This window comes from Parambassis ranga, chromosome 19 (genome assembly GCF_900634625.1).
Source record: "Parambassis ranga chromosome 19, fParRan2.1, whole genome shotgun sequence".
In the NCBI taxonomy this organism is placed as follows: Eukaryota; Metazoa; Chordata; class Actinopteri; family Ambassidae; genus Parambassis; species Parambassis ranga.
The window spans coordinates 16,155,399-16,176,158 of NC_041039.1; the positions used below are offsets into that span (position 1 = coordinate 16,155,399).

At 40.8% G+C, this 20,760-nt stretch overlaps 1 protein-coding gene across 1 annotated transcript in view; it reads left to right on the forward strand.

The window, feature by feature from the left end:
- pclob (piccolo presynaptic cytomatrix protein b) overlaps nt 1-20,497 on the forward strand; it is a 48,584-nt gene extending 28,087 nt beyond the window's left edge. The window contains exons 14-36 of the mRNA XM_028430484.1: nt 132-1,672; nt 1,883-2,148; nt 2,502-3,330; nt 3,746-4,796; nt 6,951-6,977; nt 8,336-8,424; nt 8,511-8,586; nt 8,699-8,824; nt 9,922-10,030; nt 10,236-10,303; nt 10,407-10,645; nt 11,307-11,354; nt 11,441-11,571; nt 12,417-12,443; nt 12,890-12,983; nt 13,771-13,842; nt 14,203-14,491; nt 14,730-14,924; nt 16,624-16,765; nt 16,896-16,954; nt 17,644-17,781; nt 18,446-18,591; nt 18,671-20,497. Of these exons, the coding sequence (XP_028286285.1) occupies nt 132-1,672; nt 1,883-2,148; nt 2,502-3,330; nt 3,746-4,796; nt 6,951-6,977; nt 8,336-8,424; nt 8,511-8,586; nt 8,699-8,824; nt 9,922-10,030; nt 10,236-10,303; nt 10,407-10,645; nt 11,307-11,354; nt 11,441-11,571; nt 12,417-12,443; nt 12,890-12,983; nt 13,771-13,842; nt 14,203-14,491; nt 14,730-14,924; nt 16,624-16,765; nt 16,896-16,954; nt 17,644-17,781; nt 18,446-18,591; nt 18,671-18,814 (5,906 nt within the window). The 3' untranslated portion in view covers nt 18,815-20,497. The remainder of the gene's footprint in view (nt 1-131; nt 1,673-1,882; nt 2,149-2,501; nt 3,331-3,745; nt 4,797-6,950; nt 6,978-8,335; nt 8,425-8,510; nt 8,587-8,698; nt 8,825-9,921; nt 10,031-10,235; nt 10,304-10,406; nt 10,646-11,306; nt 11,355-11,440; nt 11,572-12,416; nt 12,444-12,889; nt 12,984-13,770; nt 13,843-14,202; nt 14,492-14,729; nt 14,925-16,623; nt 16,766-16,895; nt 16,955-17,643; nt 17,782-18,445; nt 18,592-18,670) is intronic.
- Nucleotides 20,498-20,760: the final 263 nt, after the last annotated feature.

Below are 20,760 nucleotides of genomic sequence, written 5' to 3' on the forward strand. Positions count from 1 at the left end.
ACGCATGTTCAGTGGAATACTTTTTTTTTAATCCAACTGCATGATTTTCAACTCACACGCCGAACAGTTTGTTCTGATAGTTGTAATTATTTGGTGAAGTAAAAACTATATCTTTGGACTTGTTATGGCAGGTAAAGCACTAGACTACACTAGCAAAGCTACTGGTGTCTACCCTGCGATGACTACGGTCCCATACTCCCAGGTTTCTGCAGCTGGGTTTGGAGTAAATAGTGTCCTAAGAACTTCAGATGGAATAGTTTACTCCTCTGTTGCGGCACCTGTTCCATCCACCTATGCAATTACAACTCAACCAGGCTCCATCTTTAGCACTACCTTAACACCTACATCAACAGTTGATAACCTTTCGCTGCCGCATCCATATGGCTTCATCCCCACTACAGATCTGGGACAGATAATTCCTTATGACACTGGAATACCTAAGGAGCTTCTACCCACAGCTTTGGCTGACATCTTAAGTGGCTATCCGGGCATGTACTCAGACACCACCCTGGAAGCAATTGCTGCCTCTCTGGATGCTTTAGCAGCTTCCCCAATATTCCCTGGCTTAGACAGTGCCAAGATGGCCCAATACCAGATGGAGAGGGAGTTCTTAGAGCTTGAGAAGCTTAAGCAACTGTGTCTTGCCGAGGAACTGGAGTGGGAGAGGCAGGAAATTCAGCGTTACAGAGAACAGGAGCAGCTTATGGTGCAAAGGGAGCTTGAGGAACTTCAAGCTCTAAAACATCAGTTGCTCTTGCAGCAAGAAGAGGAGCATCATGCCCACATGGCAGCTCAGCAGGAGACCTATGCCCAGCAAAAAGAGCAGTTGCAGCAAATTCAACAACTCCAACTGCAACTGCAACGGCAGCTAGATGAGCATTATGGTAGTACTGGTACCACTGGAAACCTTCTTGAGGCAAAATATGCAGGAGTAGGAGATAGTGGACAGTACTGGCCTGTCAGGGATGAGTCTACAACAGAAAGTCATGACCAGCTTAATGTAGTGAAGCTTCAAGCTGATCAGGACATAGGGAAGAAAATAATTGATAGTGGATTGCAAACAGATGATGAAGACTCAGCAGAAAAGCAACATCTTGGAAGGAGAAAGAAGACTAAGAGAAATGTTGACAGCTCAGCTCAGACTGATGATGAGGACCAAGATGAGTGGGACGCTCCCACTAAAGCTCGACGGCGCTCTCGTAAGCATAGCAGTGATGGAAAACACGGCTCTAAGGTCTCTAGCATTGCTATCCAAACAGTGGCAGAAATATCTGTTCAGACAGACCACTCTGGAACTATTAAACGGCCCAATGTGCAGCTGGACACTAAGGTGGAAATCATCAAGCATATATCAGCTCCAGAAAACTCTCAGAGGGGTGGCAGTCTAAGCTGTCAGACAGACTTGGACAGGAGACACACACCCATTGAGGTGGGCTACAGTACACACCTAACAGCAGATGTACCTTCTAAGACTAAAGTCTTCTATGCTCCAGTTTCCCCGTTGTCTCCAGAAAAATCACTTGGAGGGCAGAGAATGTTGACTGCTGACCCAACCAGATTTTCTTCTGGACCTCGGATATTAAAGGCTGGTCAGAAGTCTCTATCTGATCCTAAATCTCTTAGTCCCTCCACAGAAGACAGGATGGGTGGATACTATGCAGACAGCTATTCTGTAAGTCCATCCAGATTTAAACTGGCTCATCATTATAATAATATATTATAATATTATAAAAATTGCATTATTTTTTACTTTTTGGGGATTTTGAAATTACTTTACACGCAAGCATGATCGTTTTTATCAATAAGCATTTAGTGAATTATTGTTTAATTTAATTCAACATTCAGTGACTGTTGTGATCTGCTTTTATGTTTTATGTTCTAGGTCCGAGCATCTTCCTCTAGTACAGGTAAGAAGGTAAAGCGGACACTACCAGACCCCCCTCCAGAGGATGACGCTCTGTCAGGAAGGTCAGGCTATAGCTCCAACTCTGCTCGTCGTCGCCTTGCCCGTAGTACAACGATGGCTCGGGCAAAGATTCTGCAGGATATTGACAAGGAGCTTGACCTGGTGGAGAGAGAATCTTCCAAACTTCGCAAGAAACAGGCTGAACTTGATGAAGAGGAAAAAGAGATTGACGCCAAACTACGGTGAGATGCTGCATATTTGCTAGCAACACATTTTAATGAAACAAAACCCTGTGTTACTAAACTTTAAAAAATGATGTCAGTAACTAAATCTTATGTGATAAATTGATTAAAACAAATACCACTTCATTCATCCATCTCATGCAATCCTTTATTCCTAATTTATTTGAATAATTCCCTTCTTACCTTGATAGCTTATGGGCTAAAAGGCTGCCTTGACAACACTCAATGAGACCTCTCCACACTCACACATAGTAGCAGGTACAATGTGTGAGAAACGGAACATTTTTTGCCTCTTTGATTGCGATGTTGATGAACTGTTAGTAAAATAATATGGACTTTTTCTATTACTTTAGGTACCTGGAGATGGGTATAAACCGCCGTAAGGAGGCCTTGCTGAAGGAGAGAGAGAAGAGAGAAAGAGCCTATCTCCAAGGGGTGGCAGAGGAAAGAGACTATATGTCAGACAGTGAGGTTAGCAACATCAGAGAAGCCCGGGGTGATGGCCTTGAGAGACCACGGACGGCTCCCCAGTCGGAATTTGACCAATTCATCCCCCCACAAACAGAAGCTGATTCCCAGTACAACACACTAACGAGTCCCTACTCTCACTATCCTCAGTATGCTCCCCAGACCCAAACCACCAGCCACTACACTCAACAGAGTCTGTATCAGCAGCAGTCCCTTTACCACCAACAAGTGTCTCCTTACCCTACTTTATCGCTCTCTCATTCCCAAACCCAACCTAGCAGCTACCAACATGCTCTTCTCTTACAGCAGGGCAAGCAGCACCAAACCACCCTGTCTGATTTAGAGCCTAAAATCACCACCAACTATGAAGTGATACGCAATCAGCCTCTACTCATTGTGCCAACCTCCACAGAAAGTGGTTATGGAGTGGCTCACCTGGGGGGCAAATATGGCAACTTGGACTTGAGGCTAGGATTAGAAGAGAGGAGCATGGCCTCAAGTCCCATGTCTAGTATTTCTGCAGATTCCTTTTATGCTGATATTGACCACCATAATGCCAGGAACTATGTGCTGATAGAAGACATAGGGGAGCTCACCAAGGCCTCAACAGGGTTGAGCAGTAGTGGATTGGGTTCTGGATTCAACTTGCCTGACAAGGAGTTGTCCAAGGCAGACAGACTACTCAGGGCAGCAGAAGTCCGGCGCACAGCAGAGGTAAGCACTACAATGTTCTTATCTAATATACTTATTTTAGGCCTTCTAAAATAATTCTCCACTTGCATGCACATCTTCACCACAATTTCAATGCAGGTCTGCACACAGGTGCTTTTTTGCATGAAATTATTTGTATTATTGTATTAACACAGCTGCCTGGGGAATATTTAGTTGACAAGTTACATTTGAAATCTTGCAGTTTGTTTTAAATGCATACATCTCACATACAGTTTTTGTCTATATTAACTTTAACTTGGCACACACAAGTTTACACTAAAGTTTATATTAAGTTATATTATGCAATTTCTAGCTTGTTCCGATGTGTTTTAACCTTCAAACTTTCTGTAAAAAAGAACACATTTTAACCTAGTGTAATTCACACTGCATTTTAAAACACATCTATTTTTCTTTTTAGGTGGCAGAATTCTTAGGCTCATCTCGGCTTCAGGGTTATGGTAAAGGAGAAGATGACACCATGGAGGAGCCATATGAGCTTAAACTACTGAAGCAGCAGATTAAGCAGGAGTTCAGGCGAGGGACTGAGGGACTTGAACACATAACAGGCCTTGGCCTGCCCCAATATCTACCCAGTGATAGCAGTTTTCGCCACTTTCCAAAAGGGGAGAAATATAGCATCGGCAGGCTCACTCTTGAAAAACAAGCTGCAAAGCAACTTCCAGCAGCTATGCTATACCAGAAACAAATGAAGAATAAAAAGGCGTTAATTGACCCCAAGGCCATCACAAAATTTTCCCCAATCCAGGAGAGTAGGGACCTTGAGCCTGAATTTGGCAGCTACATGGGATCTGGGACCTCCTCTGTCTCCAGTCTGGCAGCTAGGGCTAGGTTGCTTCAGGATGAGATTACATTTGGGCTAAGAAAGAACTTGTCTGAGCAGCAAAAATATTTGGGCTCCTCTTTGGGGGCCAATTTATCTGGTTCTCTTAATCTTGGGCAGTCTCTTGCACTGGGATCCACTATTCGGGCCACTGCCCAAGATGATGGGACATATCCAAGTGGAACCCGTTCCCGCCCCTCCTCTCGACCCTCCTCCCGCCCTTCTTCTGTCTATGGCTTGGATCTATCCATAAAACGGGATCTATCTAGTTCCTCACTCAAGCTTAAAACAGAGGGAGAGGTCCTGGATGCAGCATTTGCCCCTGGGGTAGCCAGAGCAAAGCCTACCAGTTTACCTATAAGCCAAAGCCGAGGCCGCATCCCCATTGTGGCTCAGAACTCTGAGGAGGAAAGCCCTCTGAGCCCAGTGGGGCAGCCTATGGGTATGGCTAGAGCTTCAGCTGGTCCTCTCCCTCCCATTTCTGCTGACTCCAGGGACCAGTTTGGGTCTAGCCATTCCCTGCCAGAGGTGCAGCAACATATGAGGGAGGAATCTCGGACTCGTGGCTATGATCGAGACATCGCATTCATCATGGATGATTTGCAAGGCGCCATGTCTGACAGCGAAGGTAAATGGAGCCTGAGACTGTTACAGCAGTTCGGCTGTGTGGACTTGCTTGTCATGCATGCTAATGCTGAGTGGTCTAACTGACTCTGTGCATTAACTGGTTCTTTCTCGATTATTAGTGCTCCAGATAAATAATGTTGGTTGTTCGTTACTGTATTTCCCTCTGTCACGGTAAATGTCACAGTGTAGATGTTTGCATGCCTTTTCCCTTTTTTTTTACCTTACTCACCGATACATAATACTCTTTGCCTGAGTTTATGTATGTCACAATCAGTTCTTTCCATGTTTGTTTTATGATTACTTTAGCATGCTTTTCTTTTTAAATGATGACTTTACTCTTTTACAGTTTATCATCCTTACTCTCAAAACGCAGATTTGCTAAGAACACATGTTGTCCACATTACAGCTGCCTTATTTTCTGAAACCCCCAAACTTATATATTATAATTCATTTCACAACCACATATAATAAAGCTACAGTATGGAGAATTATATATATAATTATATATATATATTTTATATATATGAGAGGTAGTGGAATAATGGAGTATTTTATCTATAACACAGAGAGAGCAATGACATAAAATTACATTCTATATTAAAACCTGTGTTATGAAATGTGTCCTAACATATGTGTATAATGTCATTAAAAAATAATAATAATATCATTACAAAAAAATGTTAAAATAGAGTAATTGTTGTGTCATACTGTATGTGATGTGCCTCATACACATAAATCATGAAATCCTATATATGACTTACATGTGCATATATAGAAAATACATGCTTGTTCAATGGCATTTTTACTGTTTGAGATCTGAAAGCCTTAGCTGCTGGACAAAGACATTTACATGAAGGTATGACAAGAAGTGTCTAGGGACACCACCTCCACAGACACACACACATGCACACAGAAGCATCAGAGCAAAACGTCATCTTTGTGAGAAGTAGGCCATCGCCCCAGAAAGACATATATTTTGCTTTTTTGACACTCCTTTTCAGCTGCTTTTGGAGAACTAGCTGCAGAATGATATTCCTGAATTATGGTGGTATACTTAAAGTGTTATGCAGGTGAAATTAAGGCTCCTAAAGTTGTGTAGTCTCTTATCTCTTATTTGTTAGCAGGTCATTGACATACCGATATAAAAAAATGATCCTCTCAAGGACAATCATACAATTATTTGTACAAAATTACATTTTGCATCATATTACTGTGTGTCATTTGTGTTGTGTTGACTGTATGTCTTTGTTTCTATAATCTTTTTATTTTCTATTTGTATCTGATTTTGCATCCTTGCATGTTGTGTAAAACATATGTTTTCCATTTTCATCTTAATAAAATGAATGTTTTCTTGTTGGTGGTGGTTGCTGTGGATGTCTCATTGATAGGTGAGATGTCCCTAAAGTGATGGACAGCAAATATTGACATGTACTGTCTCCATTTCCATTAGTGTGGGATTGGGAGTGTTCCATTAGATAAGAAAACAATCAATTTCTGTAGATATCAGTAAGGAGGATCAGTTTAGATTTCTTAATATTTAATTAGTTTTTGGTTATGTTGTATGTATGTAGGCTATACAGTAGATATAGTATATAGGATAGTGGGCCAAAATCTGCCTGATGATTATGCTTTAGAAAGGTTAACGTCATCTACATACATTTTTAGATAAGTATTACACAGCATAACAGCAACAAAGGTGTTTATAATATTGCTTCTGGCCCAGTTAGATTGGCTCATTATAATTAAATTCATGTTGAGAAGGTAATATTTGACCCAAAGTAAAAGTGTCCATCTGCCTTGATTACAGCACTAAGTGAGTCCATGCTGGCTTTGAACAGAGATGATGGCAGAATCTTTCATGAAAGTATCAGACACGGTAGAGTATCTTACAGTACTAGTTAAAGTAAAAAAGTGACTAAACTTTATGGCTTTCCCCCCCTAAATCACATTTTATATGTCTTTTAGAATGCTTCTGCTTAAATCTACTTGCAGTAATTTCTAGCATGCATCTTACATTTACAACTGCTTTCAGTGCATGTGCTTTAAGTATACTCGCATTACACGTCTAGTCGTAGAGTAGTACACTGTAGTGTGTTAAAATAATGAACATATGTTGAACGCATTTCTGAAAAAAACGTATAACTTTGTACCCCAGCTGGAGGCCCAAACTGGAATATAGAAGGTGAGACAGCATTCTAATTGCCATGTAGTTACATATAGACTGTATGCCTCCATGCCGCACATCATGGTTGTGAATGGTCCACTTCTCTGGCTGATTTTGTAAACATACCAGACTCATTCTGGAATGACACCACGTCTCAGTAGTATACACAATACATGTCATTTAGCAGAATTCTAGTAGTTGACATGTCAGTTCCATTGTGGAATGAACCCCATCTAAATGGCACCCGATCCTTTTTTTCTGTGTCATATATTGCAGTGACTTCAGTTACATATCATTCAGGAATGTTTGCGCCATGGTTCTGTAAGCATATCAGATCCATCTTCAGTGTTCATGTTCATGCACTGAAAAATCATGTGTATATTGTGACTAAGTGTTACCACCAGAAAATACAGTATGTCGTTATTCACAATACAAATATGAAGCTATTTCATCCATTTTTTTAATAGAATTAAAACTGTCAGTGTTGAAACTTGACAGCTGATTCTACATGCTTACACTTTAATAACATATTCGTCATAATTGTTGCAAATTCTTCATTAACTTAGATCATACCAGACCTGTGCTGAGTCTGTCTGCATAGAACATTATCACATTTCAAATGTAGACCATTCCCTGCCAACCTGACGTGTTACTACACCTCAGTACATGTTAATGATATGTAAAGCATTCGGAGGTCTACCACCAGTGACAGTCGAAGACATCAAATATCAGCTCTTACATGCGCTTAAAAGGTATTAATGTCTGATGAGCCTTTAGGAGATTTACAGTACTCTGCACTTATAATACCTCAGGATTAAACAGGCATAACACAGTACCACTTGACAGTTATAGTATGCTTTCTATAGCAGAAGTAAATGTGACTCGTAAAGACTCTTCACAGCTCAGTTTTTTTTTAAAGTGAGAATGAGAATAATTATTATTACTGGGACAAACAAAATTGAGGGGACAGCTCCAACCCACCGTGTTTTGTTACCTGTAACTGTTTCACAGCTGGATTTCTGTCACTAACCATGTGTCATATTAAGCGGCTATGAAAATGTGGACAAGAAATAAAAGCCCTCGTATTCAGATGGGGAGCCCTGCATGGAACCAAATGCATGCCAAACTTTATATGCTTCAAATACTGCAAACTTGAAATGTACTCATCATTCATTCAGTGTTTGCAGTGGCCATGTTATGGATGGGGTGGAAAAGCGTTCTCCTGCTTTCACCGATCCAGTCAGGACAGATCAAAGATCTTCCTGCCTTTAAGCAAAGTTTATGCGAGACAGAGATTTATCAAGCTATTAGGGACTCCATAGATAAGTGTGTGTTTGTGTGTGCATGGATTTTAATGACTGCCTGTCCTTGTCTAGCCTACCACCTGAGGAGGGAGGACACTGATTGGTTTGATAAGCCTAGAGAAGGACATCCTCAGGGTGGAAGCATGTCAGACAGGAGACAGGTGAGATCCATCTTTAACACAGGTTAAACCTGAAAATATTTTAAAAACCTTTTTATTGATGCTATAAATTCTTTGAAATCTCTCAGATGAAACTGGTCCCTTATGCCTTTCCTCACACTCGCATCAAGCTTAAGAGGGACATAAAGGACACCAGTGTGTCAGGTGTGTAAGGCAAACACAGAACACACGTGCATATCATACAAGGATTAGGCTTGATCAGTTGTCCCATCTTTGTTTTTTCTAATTAGGATTTGTATGTTTATTTTTACCTCAGGGAATGGACTTGGGATCCGGGTGGTAGGTGGAAAGGAGATTCCGGGGAGCCGTGGGGAGATCGGAGCCTACATCGCCAAGGTTATCCCTGGTTTTGCTGCAGAACAAACAGGAAAAGTTGTAGAGGGTAAGAGAAGATTCAAAAACAACTTTAAGGCTTGAGAGATTATCGTTGTAAACCTTTGGATTGATTCTAATTTTGAGGGCAGTATGCCTTTGGCAGTACTCCTGCCTGAATCACTGAATTCCAGATGGAAATGAAAGAGGCTGCTGCGTGCTGGTCTGTCATGTCTCATAGGCTGACACATCACATACAAACACAGGAAACTCACCCTCCACAACAGTGGGCTGCATTAGTCATTAGATTATATTTAGCTTCATCATAGACACACAGATACACATGCAATCACAGATGAATGCACACACTGCTTCATAAAACTTTATAAAGACCAACTAAATGTACATTTTCAATCGATTGACCTTCTGTTGTTTAAATAGGAGAGAGACAGACTATTAATGGGAATGTATGTAATAAAACTAGCATTAAGACTGGCTGCTTTCCTTTTTATTATGCGCTGAATTGTAACTATGCTAATGAGAGGTATATGTTGGCTGAGAGAGAACATGCCCTCAGGTACAATGTGAAATAAAGAGAGGGGGGTGGAAAATGGATGTTATATAGAGCAATGTAAATAAGCACTGGCTCATGCTGAAGAATATAGACATATTAATCCAAGGCTTTATTGTCACAGCAGCTGGTGAGTTACTTCATAAGCAGAAGTCTGATCAGAGGACCAGGTTTCAGTTATGTAAGTGAGGCCTCTCCTGGCCCTGGTTTGGACGTTTAAGCTTGCTGTGCATTTATTCTTAGATATTATGTCTTTACTGTAGACATTTTGCAGCTTTGCAGATTTACACATACTTCCCAACAGTTTGGTTTATTGCGGTGTTTTTACATTTACCTTGCCATTTTTTCCTTCTGTATATCTGTGTAAGACAAAATAAATAACCTGCAAGAGTCGTGTTTCATGCTGCAGTGCTGTGTGTATAATCCTATAATAATGCCAACACAATTCAATTAAAAAAAATGAAATTATTTCTTCTTACTTTTGTTATATGGTGCTGTATTCTCCATAGTGATTTATGTTTTATGAGAGCTAAAGATGAGGTCAAATGCATTGCAGCTGACCCCATCTCTGTACGCTTGCCTTTGTCATTTCACAGGAATGCAGGTATTGGAGTGGAACGGAGTCCCTCTGATGGGAAAGACTTATGAAGAAGTGCAGTGCATCATGGCCCAGCCATGTGCAGAGGTGGAGCTGTGTGTGAGACTGTGAGTAACATCTGTCATCATTTATCCCTCCGCCCCACTGAAACCCCTACACCTTCACTCACAATATGGTGACTCTACACCCATAATCACTTTCTCTCCTCCTTCCTCTCCCTTCTATGTCTGTCAAATTTCACTGTATGACTGGTAACTGATAAGATACACTGGTTGTTATCCCATTATAAATTTCCTATATGGATCCAAACAGTGACCTTAATATGCTGTCTGACCCTGAGCACCCACAAGCCCTGGAGCACCATGTCCAGCTTAAGGCTGGTAGGTACTAGGATTTATTGATATGACTGCATGTATGTGTGTATCCAAGTACCTAATTTTACATAAACACAATGTGGGTCACCTAACACATTTGTGTCAGTAGGTGGTCAGCGCTCTCCTGGTGTGGATCCTAAGCAGTTGGCCGCAGAGCTGCAGAAGGTGTCCCAGCAGCAGGCACCTGGTATGGCTGGGGTCGTAATGGGACCTGGAGGCATCGGGGTCCTCTCTGCACTGGAGCGCTCTGCCCTCCTCCACTCGGGTACTGGATCAGCTGCCTCCAGCGGGGTTCCAAGTCCTGGCCAGCCTGCATCACCTGCCATAAACAAGAAACAGCGACACAAGGTAGTAGACTTGACTTGACAGCAACACACTCTTCAGTTGTGTGTGTGTGTGAGATGAGCCAATGTGACTGCAAGAAGGGATATAATTAGTGCAAAGCTGGTTCATGTGTCAGAGGTTGTTGCATTTGTATAACTGTTTTAAACTGTAGCCTTTGGAACACTGCACAGCCCATCATGCATATTGGCTGCTGTGATTTCATTACTGTTACATCATACCACACAAGCAGAGGTTAAAAAAGGTTGTGAAGGTTAAATGTGTGCTCATCTGTGCTCATCAGAGAGTGAAGGGCCAATTATAGTGGAACATGGAAACAGCGTGGAATAATGCTTGACCTTGGGACTGGGATTCTTTGCAAATCAAATGGGTAATATATACAAAAGTGCTTCTTTCTAGCTTTCAGCTAGCATAAAATGAGATAGAAATATAATAGTATAAATATATTTGGCTGCACAAAATTATGAAAACTGAAATAGAGATTATTAAGTTCTTTTAAAAAGTGATTAACCTTCTCAGACGTCAGTAGAGGAGCCAGTAACAGGACAACAGATTCATCTGTATGGTAACAATACATTCTGCAACCTAATCCCACAGTAATCACATCTAAAGTTAAACTTTTCTTTGTTTGTTTCTGATGCAACCCTCTTCTTCCTATTTTTTTTAGCCAACAGAGATGATGAAGACACCTCATCCTATAACTGGAGAAATTCAGGTAAAAACATTTTTTTTTAAGCTGCAACCAAACATTTTTGTCTCTCTCACAAAGAGCCTCCTCTCCACTCTGTTTTAACTCCACAGCTCCAGATCAACTATGACAGGAACCTCGGAAACCTGATCGTCCACGTCCTGCAGGCTAGAAACTTGGCCCAGAGGGACAATGACGGCTACTCTGACCCTTTCGTGAAGGTCTACCTCTTACCTGGGAGAGGGTGAGCTCAGAGTGTGATTGACCATTCGCTGATGTCTGGTCTGTGTCTGTCTTTCTGCTTTTGTGTGTCTGTCCTGTTTTCTCTCCCCCTGTTCTTTTCTGAATGTGTATTGACTGTTTTGTATGGTAACTGACTAACTACCTGAGTTTGTATGAAAGAATACAGGACAGAATGATATGAGGCAGTCAATTATACTTTGATTTCAATCATGGGTGTTATAGGCTTAACACAATACCACGAGATGGATCAAATTAGCTGGTGACAGGCAGTCTGCATGTGTATAAACTTCTGCCTACCACCTTTTGACTGAAGAGAATATTGTCCCTGAAGTGTCAGACTACCTCCTCTTGCCACTGGCTGCTTCAGTGTCTTCCCTAGAGCCTGTGAATAGAAAGAGAGAGGATCGATGCAGCCTTTATCTACCCTGTAACAAAATCTGCTCTTAGATAATGACTCCATCAGGCCTGTTTATGAGATTATGCACCGTCTCTACCTACACACTGTATAGAACACTCATTGTTTCTCTGCTTTTTCGAGAGCATTTTGAAATGCATTTGTCAGACATTAGTAGTAGAGTGCACAGCAATGGCATCTCACTAACGGTTCAGAATAGTGAATTATTCATTCATCTATGAGCCAGTAATCATTGTGGGTTTTTTTACGTCACGTCCATTGTTTGGGCACTGAAACAGTAATACACCCTGAAGTGAACATTGATTGCCTCAGCTCTCTATCCTTTACTGCCTTTTCTTTGAGCTCTCTGGGCTTCTCTGACTGTTTTTTTGTGTTTTTGCTTTTCTTGTTTGTGATATCTGCCCTCCTCTTCCTCTTCTGGACTCCCTCAGCCAAGTCATGGTTGTCCAGAATGCAAGGTAGTGTGGTGCTGATCTTTTGCTTTTTGTTGGATGTGATATTTAGTTCCTTCTTTTTCTTTTTTTTTAATATATATGTCTCCAAAGTGGTTTTCCATCCTTCTGTTGTGGCCTTTGTTGTTCGTCCAATTATCTGCTGTATTTCACTGTTTAAGAACACTCCTATCATTGCATTTTCTCTCCATGCCTATTCACTTAACTTTCCTCAGCTTTCTATCACTGGAGTTTTACTTTTGTAAAAGCATCTCAGTCAAAACAGACAACCGAAAAGACATTTCAATTTGTTTCTGAGGAAACACACAGGAGATTATTACAAGCATCTTTTCAGTCCATTTATTGAGTATATCACAATGTGGTGAACGTTTGCCATGGGATTAAACAGTGGAAGAAATGTCTTCTAATGGATTTACTGACAGCCAATCATTCTGAATGTCATGAATTACCAGTGCTGATAACAAGAGAAGAACCAAGTATGCCCAGAAGACCATGAACCCAGAATGGAACCAGACTGTCATCTATAAGAACATCCATATTGAGCAGGTAAATTTTGGACGTTCAATTAGCAGTTTGTGCTTTGTCTTATCCTCTTGTTTTTTTTTTTATTATTCAACTTGTTATTATTTTCATATACAGTATATTACACCAATGTAACAGTGCCCCCCCCCCCTTGTTTGCCAGGGGAAAACCATATTAAGCCTTATGTGATAAAAGAGACAAATGTCTCCCATTTGGCATAGTACAGATTAGACGTTTTATCAACCTGTATGTTAGCTCCTTATGGGCTACCACTGTAACTAACTGTGTAAGCCATAAACTAAGCATGGGAAATTGCATTGTCTTATACTAATACTTGGCTCGGATTCTGTCCTCATTCCTTGTCCCCAGGGCTGTTTTCAGTATCCCTAGCCAACCTCTTATCAGTCCTTCCAGAACGCAAGCTAATAAGCAACATTTCTCCTCTCACACAGCTTCAACAGAGAGCTTGCAATGTTAAAACTGCATGTTATTTTGACAAAAAGAGGGCTATGCATGTGTTTATTATATGTTTGCTGCTGTGGCACCATCTTCTGTAGCCTTAATAATACTGTGACTTATAATATGTTTCCGCCCCCTCATACATGTTTGTGTAAGAATATGATGCACATTTATTGAAATACATTAAATGTCACACTGTACTTTCCTATGTATGGTACATCTCCCATGTATACTTCTCCCATGCAACCACAGCACACATCTCTTCCCCTCACATGTTTAAACTATATGCTCACAGGAAGACTCATTGTAATCTGTGACCCTCTTTTTCTTCTTCTTGTCTCTCTCTATCCAGTTAAAGAAAAAGACGCTGGAGGTGACAGTGTGGGACTATGACCGATCCTCCTCCAATGACTTCCTTGGAGAAGTGAGTGCCTTTGGAATCTGAATCTCATGTCTGAAAATGTCAGCTGCATTTAGCATTTACCTCACACAAAAGGTTTTCTGCTGTTCTGATAAGAGCAGATTTTCTTAAAGGGACCTCATAATTTTAGCCTTATCGCTTCTTTCACGCATACTCTGTCATCAAGCTCAGCTTCAGTCTGACAGTACTCCTGTTTACCCTGTAGGAAATGCAGTATGCATTACAACTGTTTACACACTAAACCTTGAATCTACTTTCAGACAAAGTCTTGTTTTCTTCTTTTATCTGAACATGTCTGAGCTGAGCTGAGCTGAGCTTATTATGTATCAATCATATTCTCAGTGTATATGTACTGTGTCTCAGGTGCTGATTGACCTATCAAATACCACCCAGCTGGACAACACTCCTCGCTGGCTGCCTCTGAAAGAGCAGAGTGAAAGCATTGAACACAGCAGAGCCCACCACACTGCCCAAGGCCCACCAGGGTCCGGGTCAGGCCAGGGTCATGGTCAGGGACATATGTTAGGGTCTGGACAGGGGCATGGATTGGGACAGGGTCAAGCACCAGGGCAGGGAGACGGGAGTCAGGATTCACCTAAAAACTCTGTGATCAAGAGCAGAAGCCATGGAATCTTCCCCGATCCAGCCAAAGGTAAATTAGCTTTTTTTTTTAATATATATATATATGTATAAACATCATCAGCTTCTTCTATACGACTAGTTTGAACCACAAATCTTATATTATTGTTCTTGGTGGGTTTCCATAGTCATACCTTGACAGCCGTAATTATATTCTTAGTGCTGCATGGCACATTCAGGGCTGCAATGGAACCGAGCATGATTCATTTTTTCTTATTAATATTATAACCCTGCATTTCATCAACCTCCAGACATGCAAATGATGCCTCTGGAAAAGTCACACAGCAGCCCGGGCAGCTCCAAGTCTTCCTCCGACGGCCAACTGCGGTCCCATGGCCCTTCCCGAAGCCAAAGCAAGAGCAGCGTCACTCAGGCCCACCTTGAGGATGCTGGGATAGCCATTGCTGCTGCTGAGGCTGCCGTGCAACAGTCCCGCCTGCAACCAAGTAAATCCTACCCCTACCCATGATACGCCTCCCAGGACATGCTCTCCTGTTTTTTCCTTATGCATGCAAGCTTTGTTGGGATCATTTGATAAAAACCTGAACTGCTATGCATTCACCTCCCTAACATTTTACCTTTGCCTTCTGCTCACCTCAACTTATATTTCTGTAAGCACAAAGGAATTTGATTATTATTGATCCTAGTTTCAGCCTCGTCCAAGTAAGATTAATTACTAGCCATTAAAAACATAAACGCAACATTTAAAATGATAAATAACTAAAAAATATCAGAATTTAAACTTTTATTCAGTCCTTAACTAGAATTTAATATTTATAAATCTGACACATTCAGTGCATTAAAAAATAAGTAAAATAGTAAAATATAGAGATATAGAAATGCAATTACCATGGTAGAAAATTCAACAATTTACAACAAAACTATAGAGAGTATAGTCTACTCAGACCCCTCTGTTTCAACTGTGCATGTGCCAGTCCCAAGCATATGGTTTCTACAGAACCCCAGTGTGGAGATCTTGAACCTTGGTATAGAAACCAAACTGGGATGGCAATCCCTTACATGTCTCATATTTTACAATATTAACATAACCTGAACAATATCCATTCATGTTTTTGTATAGTCCTCAATGCAATGCCCTCAAATTGAAAAAAAAAGACATTGTTGTAATTCCTTGCTGAGATTCATCAGCCCAGTGTGGGAGCTTTTTTGGCATGCAGTCGCAAATTCCCCGGCTACTGTTTCCTGGTACTGCATTGTCACTGTGTATGTGCATGTGTGTGTCATTTGAATGAACCCCTAAGAAAAGTCACAAAACATGCACACAAAGACACACACAGGTATGGCACACAGTCCTCCCACCCTGCCCAGTCCTTTCCCATTCCTGCCGCCAAAAACAAAGGGGGTCACAAATGTGAGACTGACCCAGTCAAACCACAGAAACACCAAAAGTCAACAGGAAGGTCACTCTGCACTCACCGGCCAATGAGAGTAAAGCGGTCAGCTAACCATGAGAGGAGCAGAAGTGTCAAGGGAAGGTGAGATAACATAGGAAAATTGTATAAATAAATCCTATTTACATCAATAATGACATAAAGTAAAAACTAAAACAGAATTTAACTAATTAAATTTACACCAAATAAACAAATGTATAAATAATAAGGTAGGAATTAATTCATAATTGAATGTTTTTTTATATGCAAGTCTGTGAATGCCTTACTTTTCATATGGATATTATCATTTTCATTCCAAGCTATTGCAGCGCAGTAGCAGACTGTGTTTGAATAATATTCACACGTTCATACTGTTTAAGCATAACAGCGGACAAGAGAATTCATTCAGTCTGAGCAAATTTAACTGAGACCTTGTCACATGTTGTAATGCAAGGACATTAATGCAAGGACATGCTGTCATTTGCACTGATGTGCTGGTATGTGATGCTCAGTCAAAGTTGTGTGACAATCAGTCAGCTCTGTCAGTGGGTAATAGCTGGAGGCGTGATGTGTTTCTGCACTTTTCTTGGACGCGTATGCATGTGTAGCAAAAGCTGTGTTAGTGAGGATGATTTGTGACTGGTGACATGTAAAACGGTTAAATAGTCAGACAGACCAACCGACAGATAGATGGATAGATAGATAGAGTGACTGTTATTTCCTCAGCAATCACACTCAGTCGTGCCTCCCACAGGACCAGGACACAGACTGGCTGATGTCTCAGGATCTGTGGTGCTGTCTGCCCCAAGTCTTGTTGGAGACGCCTATGGAGGTCTGGATGGAGAAGAAGGGGCGGGAACTGGAGTAGACAGTGCCATTTTTCAAGTGCCACGCATGTAAGAGCTGTTGTGTCCCATTTTTTTGAAAACAGAAATGCTTAAGTTTGATAGTAGCATTGCATCATTTAAGGTGTATAATGTGATATTTTTGTGAATAAAGCTCATGTGTTTGTTCTTCCTCTGACAGCGGTAAGACTATTCCTAACGGCACCGACAAAAACCAACTAGGAACTGCAGAAAATGAAGGCAAGCTTCAGACATGTTTTCTGTCACGGTTATAGGTCTCCCCCTGTTGGATGTTTTATGTAATGGCACCTGTTTTCACCCAGCCACTTATAAACTGTGTTCTAATAGCCTAATGACATTACTGGATAGGGGAGTCAAATGTTCAGTAAAGTGTGTATTGTCAATGTACTACATTTACCCACAATAATGACTTAACGCACTGCTTGGGACAGTAGGAGCAAAGTGGATGTCACACTATCCTACCCACTGTCATAACTATATCTGCAGTTCATTTAGCTCAGGTGTCCCGATGCCTCCTTTCCATCTCTGGTTTCAATTTGCAACAAAGAGCCCAAGGTCATTTTAGGCTGCAGCTGGCAGCTGTTACACATGAGGGGTCAGGAGGTCACTTCTGTGGTTCCTGATAACCCATTTACCGCATTTAACTTAGCATGTCGCTGTAAAACTCTTGATTATCTCTAGAGATGCCATACAATCAATAAGGCCCATGTGAGACTGCAGAGATGTCCCCTGGCCTGGTTTCACTCTGCTGTAAGCTCAGGTTTAGTGATGCATTAATTGTTAAATTATTTAAACGGTGACACCAGGAATACATTCTTTGCTGTAAAAACAGCAGGAATCTGCACTTCAGAAAACAAACAAAGGAATCATATTATAGAATGTGTCTTTATTTCATGCTTCTTGTTTAGGTGGTAAAACACAAGTCATGGGGGAGATCAAAGTCGCTCTCAAGAAAGAGGTGAAGACGGAAGGAGACCAGCTGGTCTTGGAGATTCTTCAATGCAGAAACATCACTTACAAATTCAAAAGCCCGGACCACCTACCAGGTATGGAAGAATAAGTCTATGTGTGATTGATAAGTTTGTGACCTAAGGACGAAGTCAGTTTTAGCTGATTTCTAATTGTATGTACAGTCCTGGTGCATTCAGGCAGATCCTTTTACATGTTGCTATGTTGGACTTCAAAAAAAGTGCTCTAATATAGTGACCACCACCTTCCTTCTTCATCTTGAGGATGTCAAATTAAATTGGACTTTAAATCCAGTCCTGAATGGCAGCTATCAGCACTGCAACACTGAATTATGCTTGAGGAAGAGGACTTGTCTTCTCAGCTTCCCGTTCCAAATGTCTCAAGAGATCAGAGTAGTGTGTCCCTGCAGCACTCCCTTAGCATCCTAGAAAATGAAAGCTTGCAAGAAGTCTTGCAAGATTGATGTCAAAAGTGGCAAATCATTCTTTGACATCTTTCAAAATCCAATAAAGCAGACATCTTGACACATTCCAGGAAAAATACTCCATGGCTAGATACCATTGTATTATTCATCTACCTTAGGTTTTCTCCTTCATTTGAATTCAGCTGTCGTGTCCTGAATGTCTTTGTGCATGTAATTAGCTCAACAAGGTATCGATCATCAATCACATGTGTTCTCTGCTATAAGTGATTTAAGCTGTGCTTTATGTAATGTAATATGAATCACTAATTTGCCTCCAGACCTTTATGTGAAGTTGTATGTGGTCAACGTGGCGACTCAAAAGAGAATCATCAAGAAGAAGACCAGAGTTTGTCGACATGACCGCGAGCCTTCTTTTAATGAGACCTTCAGATTCCCCCTCAACCCTACTGGACACTCTATACAGGTACTACACATCAACTGAGCAATACATTTACACACTAGCCTTGGCAATCATTGATAACCTGTGAACTCTGTACTTCCAGCTTTTCTTGGTCTCCAATGGAGGGAAATTCATGAAGAAGACCCTGATAGGGGAAGCCTACATCTGGCTCGACAAAGTGGACATGAGGAAGAGAGTGGTCAGCTGGCACAAGCTGTTCGTCAGCTCCACTCAGACCAATCCCTGAACACCACAGCAGAAAGATGAATCAGACCAGCGAGAGGTGAAGTAGGAGGTGTTGTCCAGAGAAACAAAAAAAAAAGATTAATTTAATTTAATTCCCCGGTTTCAGTCATAGGAGGAGGGGAATTATGTGCTAACAACATTGCAATTGTATCAGTCCAACACTGCCAGCACACACATCCACCTCTTCACATGTGGAGTCTCTGCAGACTGTGGAAATATGCAAGGCAGGCACTGATAGATACTCAACAGCAATATGGCTTTTAAGAATGGTGACTGTTCCAACTCCACAATTCATATGAGCCACTGCTGCACAAGTAAGCTAACATACCTATCCAAGAGAAAGAAAAACATCAAATTGCATCTTCTCCATATGAGAGTTGTTGTTGTGGTAGGATGACTGTGATGTGTGTGGACATCAGTGGTCTGGAAATACTAAATGATGATAGATTGCCTAATGTTTTTTTTTGTATGATAGTATTTTAGTTTTAATGTAAAAAGAAAAAAAAACTATGTAAAAGTAAGTAAGTAAGTTAGCCTTCACAATGGGATGAAGATTAAATGTACAGCACCTCCGACTGTAGATATCCCAGAGAATACAGAGCATATCAGAGAATCACATGTACAGTGTGATTTTTATATAATATACAAAGATATCAGATACAGAATATATCTAAATACAAATACAGTATAAGGATTATTCTCTTGTCACTAGATGAATATATTATGAGAAGATCTTCATTAGGGTGAACCTGTGGGTGGCGCACTGACAATCCAGTAATCTACAATGTAGGCAGTCTTAATAATCTACATAGATGTGGACCTACGTGAGCTTGAGGAAGTTCGTGATCAGCTCCCTTTTGGTCCTCTGATCACACTGATGCACCACAACACTAAACAGGGCTGTTATAGCAGAAATAGGATAAAGTCCAAGATCAACACCTGGTGAGTGACAGAAGTCACTGAGCATGACATCACAGGTTCAATTAAAAAAAAAAAAAAAAAAAAGAACAGCATGTTTTGCTTTGAAGCCCAAAGCACATGCTGTGTGAATGTTCAAAGCCAGCTGTGGAGGATGAGATGAAGAACTCATCATGTCTATGTTCCAACATTTCACGTTAAGGCTGTTGTAGTAGCTTCATGGACATGTTGTTCACACTCAAGCTCTGCATCTGTCATTAAATCGGTGTGACAGCTCCATCCGGTTTGTTCTAAAATGAAGAAAAAAAAAACAATCCTCAACAAATGTCAAGGTTCCTCTGTGTGTCTGGCTGTGCTGTATAATACTACTGTTCTGTGTCAGTGACTCCCAATAACAACACAGTGAACCAGCCTTTCTTTCACTGCCTGCGACCAAAACACTCACTCAGGCCCGCCGGGGTTCAGTTAACGTTTTAGGCTCAGAAGAACACATGAGGCCAAGTCTCAATGCCGATGTGTGACCCAAGTATTCATCTGCACTCATCATCATTGTCAACATGTTAACAGAAAGGAGAAAAAAAAACCCTCAGAACTATTGTCAGTGTATTTAGGCATATCACAGGGCTGATGCAATTTTTGTAGTATGGAAGCAAGAAACACACACTTAGAACAAGATGTCACACAAAAAAAAGGAAGGTGACATGAATGATTTCTCAATGTTGATAATTATTTTGCGGTGCCAACCTTAATTTATTTATTTTTTAAAATCCAGACTCATTGGTTCTTTTGAGGTAATTCTATGCAACATATGTGTTCGAATGCATTTGTGTTTTTTGGAAATTAAATGTTTTATCTGTGTCTTAAAACATGTCTTATAGCAAAAAGTTTAATTTGTACATCACTGAAAAAAGTATATTCATTTTTTTACTGATTTTAATATATATATAAATATCTATATATCTATATATATATATAGTGATGTTAACAACTGTTGACATCTACAGTACAACAACGGAGCTTGTGCACTTT